Below are 20,030 nucleotides of genomic sequence, written 5' to 3' on the forward strand. Positions count from 1 at the left end.
ACTTTTCAGCATGGTACAAAATTTATTTCCCAATACAAAATAAATTTTTGGTTCACAATTTATTTTTAACATGAACAAATGCTTGATTTGTGTGGCTTACATTTTTAGTAGTGCATTCTTCAGAATAAATTTTAACACTAACATACAAGATGGAGGCATCAATCTTGTGTGCAATTGATCAGTAAATATGATAAAGAGTATTTCAAGATACTAAATTTTTTTTTTTTTTTTTTATACATTTCGACCAGATTAAAAGAAATAACTATGACTCAATAAATATGTGGCCTAACATATGTAATGAACTGGGGTTAAGGAGATAGCATTTTAAGAGGTAATTAGATTTAAATTTAATTGCAGATGGTGACGGGAAGTCTTTCTGGAATTTATTTCTCCTTTTCTCATTAAATCATAATTGCATCTTTTATTGACACTATTTGATCACATAACTAGAAAAACAGAATATCTTTTGACAAATTTTAGAATTGAAACACCAATACTTCAATTGCACTTTACTGTAACATGTTTAAACACTCCATTCACAAAAACCACTCAACTATGGCAATCCATTAACAAATAAAGTCTATACAAAGAGTGATGAAAATTATATTTATTACAGAAAAAAAAAGTTTCAAAAATAAAATTACAAACATAAATATACAATGGATCAAACACAGTACACACAAAAATAGGTTCTCTTCATTCTAATAGTAACAAAAGAAACAATGGAAACATTTTTTAATGAAAACTAAAGCAGTAACTGGATTAATAAAAAAATAGTTTAACAATTGAAAATTTATAAATCTGTCCTGGCAGAAAATACTTTTGTTTTGGGCTTTTTTTTTTTTTTTTTAAATTAAAATCTGTATTTTTTAAAAAAGTCGTTTTATTTTTCACGTTCTCATTATTCAGTTGTAGCCGCATCTTCTTCATCTTCCATTGCCTGCATCTGATCTAAAGTCTTCTGACCTCCTTTCAAGCGGATAGGGTCAGGCATTCGGAAGATCTTTGCTGTTGGACACACCACATAACTAAAAGGAAAGAAAAACAGTGTACCTTGAGACAAATTGAAGAAATGCAGCAAAAATCAATTTTTAATGTATCCATTCCTATCAGTTTGAATAGCATGATTCAGTACTACTGTTCAGACGACAACATGGTTAAAAAAAGATGAAGGTAAAAAAAGTGAGGGTAAAGAAGATCACAGAAACTCATGTACGGAATCACATGGTTTTACAAACTAACTCTACTTTCCTCCTCAAAGCAGGCAGCAAGTAGGGACTCTTTCAAACCAATTAGTTTCATTGACTAAAGAGCATTTAACAAAGATTTAATGTTGACAAAGGAATTAGTGTACATGTGATGAAAACAATAACAACTAACCTCATATTTTGAGGCGTGAGGAAAATAAATTGTCTGGCTCTTTGTTCTTTTGCAACTTGCAACATCATGTCCATACACACCCGACGATTCACCATGTCCTGAAAAAAATAAATAAAATTAAATTCTTGAATCAAAATTGGAATAAGGGTTCTAGACATTAGAGATAGTAGCATTGTATGTGCTCTTTATCTTTATAAACTAGCGGGGGTACCCGGCGATGCCTGGGTGTTTTGAGGTGTGTGTGGTTTTGGGTAAATCCAAACTCCCGGGTAGGGGGGGGGGGTGAAAATTAAAAAGATTTGGTAGGTGAGTATGAGGATCGAACCCGAATCCTCGATGCAAAGTTGGAAATTAAAGTGTGAAAAAAAACAAAACGTGCGACGTTAACCATTGGGCCACCGCGACATACAACGGAAACACGTTTGAATTTATTTATTTAACTATTAAAAACAGGTGTCCGCAATAAGTTAACTCTGCGGCTTCGATTTGACCTAATTAAGAAGGTCAAATAGAAGTCACGCAGTTAACTTTTGCTGCGTTTGTTTACCCAAATTTGACTGCCCCCCCCCCAACAAATGTTGGGGAGGGGGAAACCAGTTCCCAATTGTCCAGATAGAATAGCAATTGTCTGATATACAACATTGATCAAAGCTGATTGCTTCTGGACGTTTCCCGGTGCGATTGCTGGGAATACTGCCTTAGGTTTGAATTAGTTTCGCTTTTTATATGAAAAAGCCGAATCAACACACAAGAAGCCAAAATAGCAATAATTTTGTAAAAGTCGACGTAAATAAATCTGGACGCAACGCGCTTTCCCAAATCGTAGATATTATTATCTAGGACCTATATAAACAGTTGTAAGCGATAGTAACGAACCTGGGACCGTGTGCGAGAAAAGCCTTTGCCAGACATACACGAAATGGTCACATACATTTTGCCTTTTATATATATAGACTAGCGGGGGTACCCGGCGTTGCCCGGTAGGATCGAACGCGAAGCCCTAAGGCGAAGTTTGAAAATAAAATCGGCCAGCCAGAATGAGTTACTGAAAGATGTTTGAATTTATTTAAGTAAGAACCAAATTGACAGGTGCGCGCCCGGAAGTCGTCGAGCGTTACGACGACGACGTCAATGACCAGGTTTGTTTGTTATAAGCAAAGTAAAAAAAGAAAACAACGTTAACACTTAAGCGGGGAAAAAAAAACTAACGTAAGGCAAATGAACGATGAAAACAGAAAAACGAACATGTGAAAAATGGCTTAAATAAGCCTGTTTTGATATTAAAATTTAAAAAATTGGTGGGTACCTGGGTATTTTTGGGTGTCACTAAGAATAAGCGAAGTAAAAAAAACAGAAAAACGAACGTTACGTGAAAAATGGCTTAAATAACACTGGTTCAATATTTAAATTTAAAAAATCTCACACCACGATTCGAACCCAAAACGTTTAGATAATGAACCAACGCGTTAATCAACTAACCTAATGCGACGTACATGAAATTTGTTCAGTTTTCAACTATTTAAAGTAAATCAGGTCATGACATCATCTGACGCATGCGTAGAACCGGTTGAGAAAAAACCATTAACCTATGAATTTTAATTTTAATCATATAAATGAAATTAAAAAATTAATCTCCATTTCGACGACGTTAAGTCTCTTCAGAGGTTCAAGATGATTTCACTTATAATAACTCTACATATGTATTACATTGGTTTTGAATGCATATAAAATAAAGAGCATTTAGCTGTTTTTCTCACTACAACTCCAATATTAAGAAAAAAAACACATAAACTCAGCCATGTTTTGTCAAAAAAATAATATCTAATAAACTTTCTATAAGTGAAGATCTTTGCGAATTAAAAAAGACAAGCCTTTTAATAATAACATTAATTAATAATAATAATTAATAATAACATTAATAATAACATTAATAATAATTAATAACATCAATTAATAACAACAACAATAACATTAATTAATAACAATAATTAATAATAATAATTAATAACAACATTAGAAATAAACAAAACAATATGGTATTATTATTGTAATATTTCAAAAGTTAACAAAAATAAAATATTTTGAATCTTAATTCGTTTATTCCTCATGGTTTTTTTTTTATTTAAATAAATAGTAAAATAAATGAAATTGCAAATAATTTCTAAATTAGGTCATTACTGAGAAATTTAATTAAAAAAATTAGTTTAAAGTATAAAACCAGTTATCAATAGCATCAACTAAAAGGGCCATAAAAAAATAAAATAGAAGATATCAAATAGTGTGTGTAACATTTGTGCTTCCAAAGCAAACACTGAACATAACGCACCTTACTCGCCTCTAGAAGAAAAATTTCTGTCTTTTTTTTATGTAATTTCATTTTGGGTTACTACCTGCTCTATGCAGCATATTGAACACTATAGATTATGGCTCTAATGCAACATCAACAAAAAGACAGCTTTTTTTTATCCCAGGCAACACTTAAAAATTAAGGAAACTTCCAGAGCACTACTAAAACCAAGTCCCACCTCTAGAATAGAAAACAAACAAAAATATAAAATTAAAGAGGATGCCATTAGCTGGAATTGAAACTAAAATCAGCAGTCATTCATTCTACCAACTGAGCTAATTGCAACAATCATTAGAAAATGTTAACAATTAACATATTTATTAGTTTTCACTGCTTAGAAGAGAAAGAAATGTACACATGCGTAGATGTAGCACACTAATGAAAATATGATGAAATTTGACTACTGATCTGTCAATACAAGGAATTAATCTTTTTTTTTTCTAAATTTTAAATATACATCCAAGACAATACCAACTCTGCAGAGTTTTGATTTGTACTTTTTTTTTTAAGTCTTTGCAAGATATACAGACGTTTGGCCTTTGTATAACAGATTTAGTTGTACAGAGATTATGAAATGAATTGGAAAGAATGTCCAGCAAATAAATGTAAACTTTTTTAGAAGGGGAGGGGGGTATTTACACTTCCATCAGATACGATAAATATTTTTTCCATTAATCCATGTCATAAGTAGTCCATTCTTGAACGCTATAACAATTCTATAAAGGTATTTTTATTTTAAAAAAAGTGAAAGCATTTCACCATGTTTGTCTACTCACCATAAAGACATCAAACTCATCAAGACAACGGAATGGTGATTCTGTTCCTCCCCAGAGAGCTAAAATAAAGCAGACTGTGGCAAATGACCGCTCGCCACCAGACAAGGATTTCACATTTTTGCCAGATTTGCCACCTTCAGATCTTTTCGGATTCACCTACAGTTAAAAATAAAAATAAAGAAGGGTAATCTATTATTTAAAGAAAAGTTGTGTGTCTGTGTCAAGCTGAAACTCAAAAATCACTTTTTTTTTTCTTTTTATAACAGTCAATCTTTTAGGAGTTGACATTCTGAATAAGTTTTTAATGTTTTTGTATATTAATTTGTTAATGTTTTTTTTTTTTTTTTTCAGTTGCAAGAGAAAGTGAAATAAAGGATGATAGAATGAGGAGGGGGGGATTGATTATTTTGTTTCATGGCATGTCAAGTTTTTGGGTTATTAAATATCGAATTCAGTAATCTTGAAAAAGTTTTTATGCTTTTCGTCTTTTATATCTTCAAATATTTATTCATGATGTTTGGTTTGTAAAGGAAAATTGATTTTTTGTTTTACAGTTTTGCAAAGAGAAAGGGAGGAAAACAATAACATTAATGTTTGGTGCATTTTAGGTCAGGAAGTTGGTATCTTCAGATAGAATAGGTGGTAGAGAGAGAGTGAAGGGTGTGTGTAATAAAACAATATGTTTGGTCAAAGAAAAATACAGGGCAAACCATTATAGCAAGAGAAAAACCCAAGTACAAATGTGAAGAGTGGGACAAGAAGTAATTCTTTGATGAAATAAAAGTCTGCAACCTCCTCTACCCTTTCCATCATGAATAGTATGAAGTATGGTAAAATGAACATAATTACCAACAAGACGAGACAAAGTAGGAAGGAAAAGAAAAATATAGGTAACAAAAGAAATAGGTAGAAAGATAGACAAAAGAAACTTGATATAGGATGATTTATCATTAATAACAATGGATCCAAGGTATATTTAAATTTGGTTTGCAGGGATCGCCAATGACTTTTAAGACTTTGCAGGAGGGTGGGGTGACAGTCAACAAATTTTTCAATGACAAATGATTGATGGATAACAAAATTAGACTTAACGACAGTGACAATCAATGACACAATGATCGACCAATAACAGTAAGAGTTGAGAATTGGACTTAACAAAAGTTGCAGTTCAGATGCAGAAAAAAGCAGATTGTGGCTTGGGCCAGTTTCGGGAAAACTTTGGGAGATCAAGATGAACTGACAGCAACTGACTTACCCAGCCTCGACAGAATGTACATATGAACTAGCGTGTAGAGTTGATGGGGAACACACACACCCAGAGTCCAACTGATATATGTGTAAAACATCGGAGTCTGTGTTTTATTTTGCTTTGCTCATGTTATTTTTAAAAAATTTTTTTTACACTTGTGAGCCTATGCACTTCTCAACGGTCGCCAATGCATAAAAAACGACAACACTGCCATAAAAAGATTAGATGAACCAAAAATCCATGGCACAAAACATTGATCAAACTTTTCTTTGAAAGAAAAAAAAGAAAGAAAGAAAAAGAGCATATTTAAGCAGAAATCCTAATTTTTGTGAATTGAAAAACAAAAAGTGGAATTGTAGGGGCACTGCTTATTAAGTCCCAAAGATTACTCAATGAAAGGAGTTAATGAGTGTCAGGTGGCCTGTGAGATAGCACTATAAACTATGTTGGGGGGGGGGGTAGATCAAAACAAAATGGAAACTAAATAATAACCAAAGTAATAACCCAGTTTAAATATTAAAAACAGAAAAACAAAACAAAACAAAAAAACAGCGAAAAGTTTTTGGAGGGAGGTAGGCTCGAACCCGAAGCCTTAAGGTTAATAGTCTGATGACTTAGCGTGACGACACGAAGGTAGGGATTTGAGAAGAGCCAAAAATAAACGTTTAAAAATGCAGGTGGTTGAATGCTAACGTATGGTTTTCTAGGTCAAACATCACGCCGTCATAGTAGTAGTAGTAGTAGTAGAGGAAGCGAATTTTGTAAGATAAAAGTCGCTGAAATAGAAGATATTTACGACGTCGTTTCGTAAATTGTAGATATTATAATCTAAGGAGTATACAAAAAGTTCTAAGACATAGTAGCCCCCTGGAGAACTCCCCCCCTCCCCAAAAAAAGTCTTTGGCAAACATGCAGAAAAAACACGCACACTAACACACATTTTGCCTTTTATATATAAAGATGTGAAAAGGAATGCAGTAAATTTTCTATTTTAAAAAGGGAATTTCTAGAATAGTGGCTCCTCCAAGAAATATGGTTTCTCTTTTCTAATAGGTGCACAATTGAACCATATTACTTGACTTTAACTGATATAGGCAATAATTAATGTCATTTTTGAAGTAGAGCTATATAAAAAAAATGAATAGAAAAATATGTACTTGTTTAAGAAGATAACATTGCTGATCAAAACTGAAACATTATCAGTCCTTACCTTGACATATATTAAGATAAAAAAAAAAAAACTAAACAAATTTGCAGTGGTAGGAAAGAGAGATAGGGTGGGGGCTAGTGACATAGGTGGTTAAAAAAAAAGAGAAAAAAAAATCTTACAGCGATGTCAAGTGTTCCATTTTCATGATCAAAACTCAATTGCCCAACATACTGACGACTATGCAGGAAAACCACAAAAACCTGCTTCATCCGAAGTGCAATGACCAGACGACACGACTTGTACGCTTTGTCTCGAATTTCCATCACCTCATCAAGATGCTGCAAACAGACGGAAAAGAATCGCAAAATGTATTAATAAATTCTTGTTACATTATACAGCGTTAAGAATAAGAAATTACATTTTCATCAGAAATTTTGGATATCTGCACAGAAATTGAAGTTAAAATATTGCTTCCCTTTGATTTGATTATCTACAAGTTATTGCGAATTTATATGCTTAAAACAAAGTCTAACTTGAAGTTATCTCCTTTCTTGATTTATTATACTCATAGGATCCTGTAGAAATTCCACAGCGCTTTCTATATCATCTGTTTAATTTACCTTAATTAATAATATTCCTTTTGAAATAATGTCTATCAAGATCAGACTTTCTATAAAAATAATTATTATAATAAGCTACATATTTTTTTAAAAATAAAGAAACAAATGTCTATTTATTTATTTAAAAATGTAGCAATTCTTTTTAAAACAGTAAATATAGTGTTTTCTTATAAAAATAACCGCAAGCTAAATATTCTTCGAATCGATAAAGCAAATGCCATATTTTATAATTTATTTAAAATTTTATTGCTTTAATTGACGAGACAATATAATTTGACTTGGGAACAGTTCATTTTAAAATAAGTAAAGTCAGAATTAACTTTAGCAACGTCAGATTAATCACCAATTACCATCTTTGCTGAGCAGATGATCTCATTTTAAATGATAGTGTGGATCTCAAATGAACAATAGAGGTGACAAAGCTGAACCTTGGTTGACACTGAGTAATATTGAAGGTAGCTGAAATTCCAGCAGGGCTGCACACACACTTCTTGGGTTTTAATACAACTTGATCCAGTTGACCAACTCTTTAATTTCATGGTAGCACAAAGTATACCATACGCATTTATGCAGTACTTGTTCAAAAGCCTTTTTAAGGTCAAGAAAGGTCACATGAATTGGTTTTTGTTTTACAAGAAGTAATCATGCTGTGTATACTTCATCAGTAGTACTAGTTTTTCACAAACCCACCTCTATCATTATTTTCATGACATGCTTGACTGAGTTTCACCTTATACCCTCCTCTCGCCAAACATTAACAATTATTGTTGTCAATTTCTTCTACTCTCTACTTGCGCCTAAAAATTAAATGCAAATTCCATGAACAAAGTTTCTTTCTTAAAACTGCCCACCTGTGAAACTATATACTGTGGATTGCTTCTCAGTTCACTACAACATGATAGCTTTCAAGTCCAATGTATACAAGTTCTTGTTGAGCCGTTCTCTTAAATAATCAAATTTTACTCAATTTCCACACCTAATGATCGTTACAGTATCTCTTTGACTACCTGACAAACTTTTATCCTGAAGTGACCTTTGAACCAGAACAGCCATTATTAAGGCTGAGTTCAACTTTCTGTTGGACTTGTCGGCCAATAATTCGTTCAAAGAGTTATTTCTTTTCACTGATAATCTCATTGAAAAGCTGACAACTATAAACTGGAATGCAGGCAACATGACTTCTGCCATTTCATCTGGTCTTGTTGCCTTGCTTGCCTTCATCTATATTAGAGCTGCTTCCATGCTGATTGATTGTATTGAACTCCAAATAGGTGAGGTGATCATGACAAGCTCCATTATTGATGGATGGGTAAACTTTTTAGTTAAGATATTCTCAAAGCATTTTTTTCAGAATTCTGTGGCCAGTTTTTGATTGTGGGTAATCCCTGCTCATCATTTACACCAACAATATCTTCGGTTTGATGATACAGGATCCTAATTAAGCAGATGCTACATACTTGCAATCATGCGTATCAAATTGTCGGTATAAATCTTTGTTACAGCAATACCTTTATTGGATGCACATCTTATTTTCACAATATTCCTGCTCGTTTTCGTTTGTCTTATCCAAAAAAAAAAAAAAAAAAAATGGAGCCATTTCTTTGCGCAGACCTTATTCCTCATATCTTCATGCCATATCCACATGTCTTTGTCAATCTACCTCCTGCTTGACTTTGTCTTCCATTTTATTCCTTCTGTAGCATTCATCCATATTTTTTTCTACTTTGGTGGTCTCAAGCAGAACTTGTTGACTAGCAGTTGTCTTGTATGAGATAGCATTTGCATTGAACATGATGATCATGTCACATTTTCAGGTAAGTATAAAATCCATGTGTGATGTTGAATTTCCACTGTTAGAAGTTTGGAAATGAGATTGTGTTTCCAGTAACACGTATTCACAATACTGAGAAGATATACTGTGGCAAAGTTGAGCACTCCCTTACCATCTTAATTCATGTTGGCATATTCATGATCACCATAGCAACCATAATCATTGCTGGCTAAACTCACATGTCCATTCAGATCTCCTATGATTATGAAACAGTCATTTTGTAGTACTTCTGACACCTTCTCATTAAGTAGGGTTCAAAAATCTCTGTTGGCTTCAAGTGAGCAACCTGTTTGTGATGTACACGCACTGGATATGTGTATGCAACAGTTGGATGAAATGATGACACCAGATAGTCATCATATTAATGAACTTTTACAATAGTATTCCAGTATCATCTGGATATGATGTTTCTAACACCATTGATTGTTTTAGTTTTTTATTGTAAACAATTTTGTAGCCACTGATCAACTAATGTGATTTTATCCCACTCCATCTTGTTTTTTGGACAGTACAGATGTTGATGGATTGTCTTTTAAGGACATCAGTGGATCAGCCCGTTATTGCACTCACATTCAAAGTAGCAAACTTGACAGTCTCATCCTGTCATGATTGCGGCATTCATCCGAGTCAGTTGAGCCAACTCTTTCCAACAAGTTCACTATGTCCTGAACACTGACTGAGCAAGTACAGCAATCCAAGGTAGCTTCTGTTATGAGTGAAAGCCATTTGCAGTTCCAGCGACGGATCCAGTAACGGTAAGGGCCCAGAATAATTCAGCATGCTGCTTCACCGTCCTGAGCCAAGTTTCTGCGACGTTTCTTCCAGCTTTGTGGTGATGTTTGGCCAATGACTTCACTTGAAATCATCTGGGTGTCAATAAAGGGCATGGCTAAACTAACAAAGGCGACTGGCAAGGAGAGATTTTTGGAGAGAGTGGATCTTGCAATGAGTGCGAATTATACTATTGAAGAAATACTGCTGCCAGTGAACATGGAGGATTTAGTGTAGCAGTGATGATTGAATACCTCCAATTTGCATAGGTCACTTGCTCACCTAGGCTAGCAGTTGTTCTCTCTGAAATCAACAGGAGACATTTCTTAAAAAGATTTTTATGTGCGTTGAAACTACCAAAACTTGCCAAACTTAAGCTTCTAGCAATTTAAATAAAGCCACATTGTAAGATGCAGGCATTTTATTTGGAACATTTTTAAGGAGATAAATAAGAGCATTTATCAAATAGAAATTATGATAGAAAAGAAAAAAATATTTGCTTACATTTAAAAACTTTTTTAGTGATGCAACTTCTTTTTTAATTTTCCATAAAGCTTCTTTTGTCTCATGGAATCTCCGGGTTGTAAGATCTCGATCACCTTGTCTAATCAAAAGAAAAGAAAAATCTTAAGAAGGTTAAGTTTTTTGGGCCCATTTCTTGGTGGTTGTCTTTCAAATTAATTCACATGTAAATAATTTCAGGGTGCTTCTATCAAATAGTAAGACTTGAAACAGATGCATTTCAGGTTAAAAAAAAAAAACAGTCATGTACCTGTGTGTAATCTTGAAATTAGTATCAATTCCCAAAGTTTTTAAAAAATCTGATCAAGTAGATGTGCTAGATCTATTTCACAAAAAATAAAACATAATCACTGGCAATTGGACATTTTCTATTTTTTTAATGATAGATTTCAAGGAAAGCAAGGGAGATAAGTTTGTCATACTGAATTCGTCGCACAACTCTTTCACATTAAAACATACAATAAAACGATAATTTGATAAATTCTACTTTTACTCATACTTATTTTTCTACAGGTCCATTTTTCTTCATTTTTGAAATTTATACTATTTTGACATGACAATTAAGTACGTAATAGTGATTTTACCTGAAAGGTATCCGTTTCAAACCCCATTATTCTGGAGACGCATCAATTTCAGAAATGGAAAATCCATTATATTTAAACTTTATTTTGACAACTTAAAGAACACCTTTTGGTACTCCTTGGGCGTTGAGTTCCATGGCAACCAGCAGAAAAATTTAATGGTCGCTCCCTTAGCCCCCCCCTCCAATCAAGGCTAACGCATTCGCACATAGCATTTTTTTTATTTACTTACGTTGCCGTAGTAACTAAACGATTATTTGTCACTTTTACAAACATTTATTTATTTTGAAAAAAAAGTTTTACTCTTTATGAATATTAAAAGAAAAAAGTTACTAAACATTTATTAATAATTTCTCACTTTTACAAACATTTGTTTTTAAATTTCTTTTTAAATGACGACTTTTATTGATTAATAAATCTACTTCTCTGCAATGGACACTGAAAACCTTTTTTTTTTTACTACTATTTGTGGATGGGTATGCTGACAATAAATATCAGTTATATTTTGCAAATATTTTTCAAAATAAGAAATAAAACAAAATGGTGATAGAAAGCCACCCAATAAATGTCTGGATAATATCGGATTTCAGAATAAACACCATTTTTTGGGAGGGAGGGGAATATTTGCAAAATTTAACTGATATTTGTTGTCAGCATACCCATCCGCAAATACTATTAAAAAAAAAATGTTTTTAGTGTCCATTGCAGAGAAGTAGATTTATTAATCAATAAAAGTCATCATTTAAAAAGAAATTTAAAAACAAATGTAAAAGTGAGAAATTATTAATAAATGTTTAGTAACTTTTTTCTTTTAATATTCATAAAGAGCAAAACTTTTTTTCAAAATAAATAAACGTTTGTAAAAGTGACAAATCGTCTAATTACTACGGCAACGTAAGTAAATAAAAAATGTTACGTGCGAATGTGTTAGCCTTGACTAGGGTTGGGGGACTAAGGGAGCGACCATTAAATTTTTCTGCTGGTCGCCATGGAATTCAATGCCCAAGGAGTACCCGCCTTTTACTTTTCTTTTCTCAAAAGTTTTATTTCATATCAGTAAGAAACATTTCTATTATAGCATAATTATATTGACACATTTGTTCCCGTTTGATCACCACTGAAGCAAAGCGACATCAAGCCTGACAAGTACTAAATAAGCGACTATTTGGGAAGATCAGGTACGTGCCCACTACTTATCTCACATCATTTCCAATCAGCCTGGACTTTTCTTTACCGCTGGAATCAAACAGGAAAGGTGCGGCTACAGATTGCACAACCCTTGCTTGACAAATACATGCATAACTACCACTAGAGGTATCCATTGACTCCCAAGACTGAATGGAGGTCATGAATGATGAAAAATTTTTAAAAGTGGAATATTATTTCTAAAAAACTATTTATATAAATAAATATACAAGTTAGAAAAGCATTTCATCCAAGGCATGAAAATTGTTAAACAAAATGTTTTTACTATAGGCTTTAAAAATAAAGGTACAAGATTCAATTTGAAATTTATTTATCTTCAAAATGCACTTTTATAAATTTTACAAAGTAAGGTATAAAAATTTAATTTAAATTGAATCAAGAAATCACCTTGGATTTATTTTATGTAATGTACATTATGTTGCACTTTTAAAAAAATCATTGAAAATTTTATATCTATATCATTAATTGCTAGATGAAAGATAATGTTTTTAAAGTGCACCAAAATGTACATTACATAAAATAAATCCAAGGTAATTTTTTGGTTCAATTTAAATTAAATTTTTATACCTTACTTTGTAAAATTTATGAAAGTGCACTTTGAAGATAAATAAATTTCAAGTTGAATCTTGTACCTTTATTTTTAAAGCCTATAGTAACAAGGCCGATAGCCATTAGTCGCGTGCTCTTGTGTAATGCGTGAATGTAGGATTGACATGAAATTCTTAATGATGACCGAAAAATGGGCTGAAATGACTTAAATAAATAAAAAGTAAATGACTTTAATGAACTTAAGGATGACTTGAATGCTTAAAAAATAACTGGAATCATTCAAAAACAACTTGAATGATCTGGAGAATGACTTGAATGGCTTTGAAACTGACTGGTTGTAAAGTGGGTGATCATTTTACATTAAATTAATACAGAAAAGTGATCCCCCACTTTATATCAAAAAAATTATTTGATTTAGGGAACTTGAAACGCTATTTTCGTATTCAGGAACCCCGAAAACCAATAAATGGTGATATAATAAACATAAAAAGAAATAAAAAGTACATGTGTTACGGACCGACTGAGTGACTTATAGAGTTGCTTGCACACAACTAAAAAAACTATTGTGTTATGCATTTTAAAAAAAACTATTCTCCGTCGATCGGTCCGTAACACATTTACTTATTAGTTACAAACAAGTGCAGCATTGGTTAAGAACAGATACTACACTTTGATCTTAGCCATATGGCCAAGGAAAAGTTACATTTTGGACAAGTTTAAAAAACGTCTAATGGATAGGTAAAATTTATGGGGCAAAAAGTGTCATTATTTGCAATTTTTGTACATTTTTGACCCCTTGGAATGCTGAATACCAGTGACAATGGACAAATATTCAGTACATAATGAGAAAAATGGAGATGAAAATTTCAAAAGAACTGTATAACTGGTTACGGTCAATAGTAGTCCTCGCCAGCGAACGTCTTTGTTATTATTATTATTTAAAACAGTTTGTGTCCTGCTCTTTCACGCGAGGACTAATATATAGGAAACAGTTTGTACTCCCACTCAGGCATACACATCATATTCAGAGATATTGCTAAATATGATGACCTATAAGAATCTAAAAGGATATGGTAAAACTCCCTGGATATTCCCCGGATGACCACACCTCAATAACATGGAAGATGGATGAATGTAAGAAAACTAAAACTTTTAATCACATCATTCAGAGCTAAATTAAAAAAAAATTCTATCGTCTATTAAACAAAACGATTTAACTTAAGAAAAATGAAAGGGCAAGATTTGTGTTGAAATCATTAAAGATTAGAAATTTACTTTTAAAAGTAACATTTTTTTTTTTTACAACAAAATGGCATTCTATTTCTGATTATTTGAGATGAGGATTGATAATTTGGACTACTGTCCGCAAGGACTTGTGGCATAACAGATGACTTGGTAAAATTTAGTTGTGACACTCCAGTGTGGACAAATACAATTGCAATTTATTTAAGACCTCTACCTGGTTATAACTGGCAAAAAATGAGCATGGATTAAATAAAGGGTTCAATTCAAAATTCTGTACAGATTCCAAAGTTTGACAAGATACACCTGAGGAAGATCAGAGGTTATATTGTCTGAAACGTTGTGTTAATAACACTCAAAATGAGGAGAGTAGTCTAAATAATCCAAAAAGTCCAAACAAAATTGTATATAACGAACCTACAATCATGAAAATAGAGGTGTATCCATTAGGATGGGGAAGTTACCTCGATTGAAACATTGTGAATATAAGAAACAAGAGGAGTACAGAAGTTAAAATAATACAAATCTTGCGTAGTTTGGGCAATGCCAAGTTAACTGGACGACTATTATGATCGTTATTGATTTGTAAATAGAAACAGGAAGAAGGTTAAAAGCAAAATAAATATTTGAAGATAAAATTATGTTAAAGTTGTTCCCAAAAATGTTAACGTGGTGAAAAGAATGTTAAGAAATGTAAACAATTTGTGTCTTTAGTCATATGGAATTAATGATGTAACAAGATAGTTTGAAAAAATACACATAGTCAAAGAGTTTTGTGCTAACGAGTTGGAGAGAACAGATGGAGAAGTTCACAGAATCATTCCAGTGGACACACCAGAAAATGTAGAGATACAGCGTGCCGACTTTGAGAAAAACGAATAAAGGCCATCTAAAAATATGTTATGCATTTCCTTTGAAGGAAAGTGTCTTCAATTACAGAACTTCACGACAAAAACAATTGCCGGAATAAAGAACTATACAAAAAAGTATGTGAATTGTGTAATTGAATATGTATATCCACTCGCACCCCTAAATATGAACATTACACATTATTTAGATGAACACTTTATATACACACAAGTATATAAGATATACGTTTTAATAAAAATATGCATCAAGTGCACTTGGAAGCCAAATACAACGTAATATTAGGAAAATAAACAAATATTTTACTTGTTTGAAATTTATCACAAATATATTTCAGAGGTATACTCCATCTTCAGTGTGCTGTTTTGTTTCTTTTTTCCTTTTCTTCTTCCTTGCCATGTTGTAAATATGAAGAAAGAAGTTTGTAAAGAGCCGCGCATTGTTTCTAGCGGTTGTATTTTGAAATGTTTGAACTGTGCGTAGGCAACACGAAAATAACATCAAAGAATGAGAGTTCATATAGAAACGTTTTAATTTGAATAAAATATGCATCAAGTGCGCTTGAAAGCCAACACTGAAGATGGAGTATACCTCTGAAATATATTTGTGATAAATTTCAAACAAGTAAAATATTGGTTTATTTTCCTAATATTACGTTGTATTAGGCTTTCAAGCGCACTTGATGCATATTTTTATTCAAATTAAAACGTTTCTATATGAACTCTCATTTTTTGATATACGTTTTAGATAATCTATACAACACATATGCTTTTTAGACACAAGCCATACATACAAGAGGAAAATTATAACCATTGGGTGATGCACAAGCCCACAAGTATACAAGATATACACACACACACATATATATATATATATATATATACAAACTCCAGCTATATAACACAAATTTGCAATATTCAGCTACAAAATTACAAAATAATGTTTGTCATATTTTTACTGCCAAAATGTTTTTAAAAACCTTGTCATTGTAATTGGATGGATTGCAATTGTTTTATGGTATATCAACCCTATAAGAAAAAGACAGAGAGCAGTGCTTGCACTAGCTGAAGATCAGCAAGTGATTTTCTTGTGGTCACAAAGTTCAAATCATTTCATTAAAAAATTGTCCATTTTCACAGAAGATATAATTCTAAAGGTGAAATGGACAAAGAATACTTATAATTACAATTAAGTTATCTCCCTTTCTTACTGCAGATTCCACTGAATTAAAAATAGAATAGAAGGATAAGTTTTTGTGCATACTATTCTGAATTTTCACTGTTTGTACGTTTCTATTTATAGTGGGGCAGATTGCTGAAACAATCTTTCACTTGGTGCTTGTATCACTAAGTGAATATTGAGATAAACTGCCCCACTAATAATTGCCTCCCCATGAGGGCAGAATTACACAAGGTCGGTTTTTACTGTGGAGGAAATCCAGTTTGCCAAAATGGGGCATTCTGGATAGAAACAAAAATAAAAATTGTCACAGGCATGAAGGATTTCTCTGCCACTAAACGAAAACAGAAGACACAAAACTATCTTTGCTCTCTAAAGTTTTAAAGATTTTATTTAAACTATTTTAGGAAAGAGTCTATCAGGCATGTGTACAAATCTGATGGAAGTGAAACTTGGCTAGTGAGGGTTGAAGACATGCATTGCATGGAGAGAAATGATATGAGAAGGATACAATGCATTTGTAATGCAGATCTTAAAGAGAAGCGTAGATTTGATGATCTCAGAGGTTGTTTTGGTTGATTTGTTTTACAGCATATCAACCTTTTTTTAAGTTATAATAATGCCGCATTCGGTAATTTAGGAAAAAAATTTTATGTTTCAAGTTCGTTGTTTTGTTTTATGGTATATCAACGCTTTTCAGGGTCAATCATTTTGTAAAAGATTTTATGCTTCAAGTTCTTTATATCTTTAGATATTTGTTCATAGTGTTTAGTTTGATTGTTGTGTAGAGAAAAATTGTTTTTGATTTTGACTTTGCAGAACATGATTGCTTTGCAAAGGAAAAGGAAAAACAATAACATCAACATTTAGTGCATTTAAGTCAGGAAGCCAATATCTTCAGACAGTCTGATCGGGAAGCACCAGAGATGAAAATTAAACCTAGACAATATAGAGACATGAATAGAGAACAGGAGATCAACAATATAGTCACATTGAAAGAATGGATGAGAGTTCTTGGTTTAGTAGACGTAGAACAGTTAACAGGTCAAGTTTACAGGGAACGTCCAAAGAAAATATGGAAGGAAGTGATCAAGATAGACTTGCGAGAAAGAAGGATAAATAAAGACCTAGCCAGAGATAGCCAAGAAATCAATTTCTAAAAGCCATTCAACACATGCCAGCATATAAAATAGACATTAAACTAATATGTTTCTGCATTTTTTTTAGATGAGGATTGATAATTCTGCAAAGACATGTGGCATAACAGATAAAGTATTTGGAAAAACTTAGTTGTAAGTGACACTCTTCTGGAGGTTGAAAGTTCAATCCTCACTGCGGGCGATATTCAAAATACGATTACGAATTACTTAGGATTTCTACCCAGTCATGACTGATGGAATGAGAGCATGCTACTGCTGTGGATTAAATAAAGGGCCGTGTTTGAAATTCAGTGAAAATTCTTGAGTTCAACAGAAAGATTCCTGAGTTTGACAAGATATACCTGAATAAGATCGGAAATGTCATTAGTTGAAATATTGTGAAAATAACATTCAAGATGAGAACAGTAGTCCAAATAATACGGACAATATGATTATTTTCAAACCTTGCTCTACTGAGAAACTCGATAGAGATAGGTATTTCAGCCAGTAAATGTATATATCACAAAAATAAAAACAAATTATCCTGAAATGAAGGTTGTACATATTTCTTTTAAACAAAATGAATAATGTCAGACCTTTTTTCTGTGGCTTCAACACGTTTGTTAATTTCTGTGATTTCACTTTGAATATTTTCAGTTGTACGACGAGTTCTGATTCGCGTTGGACAAATTAAACAAGCCTTTTCTTCATCCACCTATAAAAATAAATTAAGCTCATTATTCACATCATTAGGATTGGTGTAAGTGGCAAATAACATACAAATACTTAGAACATTCATACACAGATGGCAACATAAGATGAAGGGTGAATAGATCAGCATACAGAATTTGATTAAAAGAGATCAAACATGGATTTTTACAAAAACAAATGTACACATATCCAATGCAATGACAGAAACCATAGAAAATTACCTGCAGTCTGTAGTGGAACAGGGCCGTATGATGGATGGTAACATTTAATGCTACTAAGACTAAGTTTCTTTCCTTAACAATTACAAAAATCTTCCCAACTATCGATTGCCACAACAAATAACACCCTACCTGAGAGCTTTTCATTCAAACTCCTTGGCTTAAAATTAACTGGCAACATGAACTGAAATAAATATATTGAAGACATTTCCAAGGCTGCTGCAAAGAAAGTGGGGGTTTGTATTACTGTACACATAGATTCGAAAAAGTTGTCAAAAAACAAATATATAACAAATAAATATTATCAAAGGCAAGATAAGTTACTTTTCTACCAAACTGGATACATTTTTTTGTTTTTATTCAATTTAACCTGTTTATTCAGCTCGAAAAACATACTGTGTTTACCGATGTATTGGAAAATTCAAAATGGCGCCCGACACTCTCTTTAACATGGTAAGTTTGGGAAAAGGTGTTATAAATAATAAACTAGATAAAATACTGTTTAAAAAACACTGAATATATGTCAAGTTAAGTCACGGTAACATATAATGAGCGAATTTCTAACAGTATTTTGTCTAGTTTATTATTTATAACATCTTTTCCTGAACTTACCGTGTTAAAGAGAGTGTTGGCCGCCATATTGAATTTTCCAATACATCGGTAAACACTGTATGCTTTTCGAGCTGAATAAACATGTTACATTGAATAAAAACACGAAAAATATATCCAGTTAGGTAGAAAAGTAACTTATCTTGCCTTTGATAACATTTATTTGTTATATATTTCTTTTTTGACAACTTTTTCGAATCTATGTGTACAGTAATACAAACCCGAAAGTGGGTTCCCTCTACTATGAAAGAAAATTACTCACATCTGACAGTGTCCTATACTTCTACAAAGCCATCATTCACCCATGCCTGGAGTATTGTTGCCACATCTGGGCTGGTGCATCTACTACTAGTCTCTCCCTCTTAGACAGTCCAAAAAGTCTCAAATCTAATAGTAGGTTTCACACTATCAGCCAAGTTCCAATCCCTGTTCCATGTTGCATTCCTCCGCCTGTTTTACAAGTACTTTAATAGAATGTGATTTGATGCACTTATAGTACTTGAGTCCCCTCGATGTACATACTCCCAAGTAACTCGACACGCAGTAAAATCCCACCCCCTCACTGTTGAGATCCCTAAATACCAGAAAACTTTCTACTCTAATAGTTTTTTCCCCTCTCAGACTGCTAGACTTTGGAATTCCCTCTCTGCTTCCTGCTTCCCTGACTGTGCTAACATGCAAAAGTTTAAATGTAATGTGAAGAGACATTTCTCTATTCAACTCCCCATGATCCCGTTAAACATGATCCCAAATAGTAGCTCCTTACATCCTTGTGGTAATACACCATGTTTGGGGTGAAAAAAAGTTTTAAAAAAAAATGATTTAGTTTAAATAAAAAATTGGAAAGAAAGATAAACATATAACTGCTTATTAAGTAAAATTTTGATTGAAACAGAAACTATTTCTCAGCAAATGATATTGTATGATCTTTAATGTCATTAAATGGCTTGTTAAGTGTTAAAGTTGAATTCTTATTTGGTTATGATCAGATGATAGGAAGTGACCCCTAAAGTCAGACAGCTTTTGTGTATAAGTTGAAACAAACAGAGGCAGAAAAACTTGGCAGTATGTATAGAGATTGTT

At 32.6% G+C, this 20,030-nt stretch overlaps 1 protein-coding gene and 1 pseudogene across 1 annotated transcript in view; both read right to left on the reverse strand.

Moving 5' to 3' along the window:
- Positions 1 to 587: 587 nt before the first annotated feature.
- The window catches only part of LOC145291548 (structural maintenance of chromosomes protein 6-like), a 95,239-nt gene continuing 75,796 nt past the window's right edge, over positions 588 to 20,030 (reverse strand). Inside the window, exons 20-25 of the mRNA XM_080137566.1 lie at positions 18,006 to 18,124; positions 10,629 to 10,728; positions 7,082 to 7,240; positions 4,504 to 4,659; positions 1,381 to 1,478; positions 588 to 1,028 (exon numbers count right to left, since the gene is read on the reverse strand). Coding sequence (XP_079993692.1) covers positions 902 to 1,028; positions 1,381 to 1,478; positions 4,504 to 4,659; positions 7,082 to 7,240; positions 10,629 to 10,728; positions 18,006 to 18,124 — 759 coding nt within the window. The 3' untranslated portion in view covers positions 588 to 901. The remainder of the gene's footprint in view (positions 1,029 to 1,380; positions 1,479 to 4,503; positions 4,660 to 7,081; positions 7,241 to 10,628; positions 10,729 to 18,005; positions 18,125 to 20,030) is intronic.
- On the reverse strand, positions 13,514 to 13,682 carry LOC145243199 (U2 spliceosomal RNA; annotated as a pseudogene).

Source organism: Euprymna scolopes, chromosome 2 (genome assembly GCF_053919585.1).
Source record: "Euprymna scolopes isolate OS-2025 chromosome 2, ASM5391958v1, whole genome shotgun sequence".
In the NCBI taxonomy this organism is placed as follows: domain Eukaryota; kingdom Metazoa; phylum Mollusca; class Cephalopoda; order Sepiida; family Sepiolidae; genus Euprymna; species Euprymna scolopes.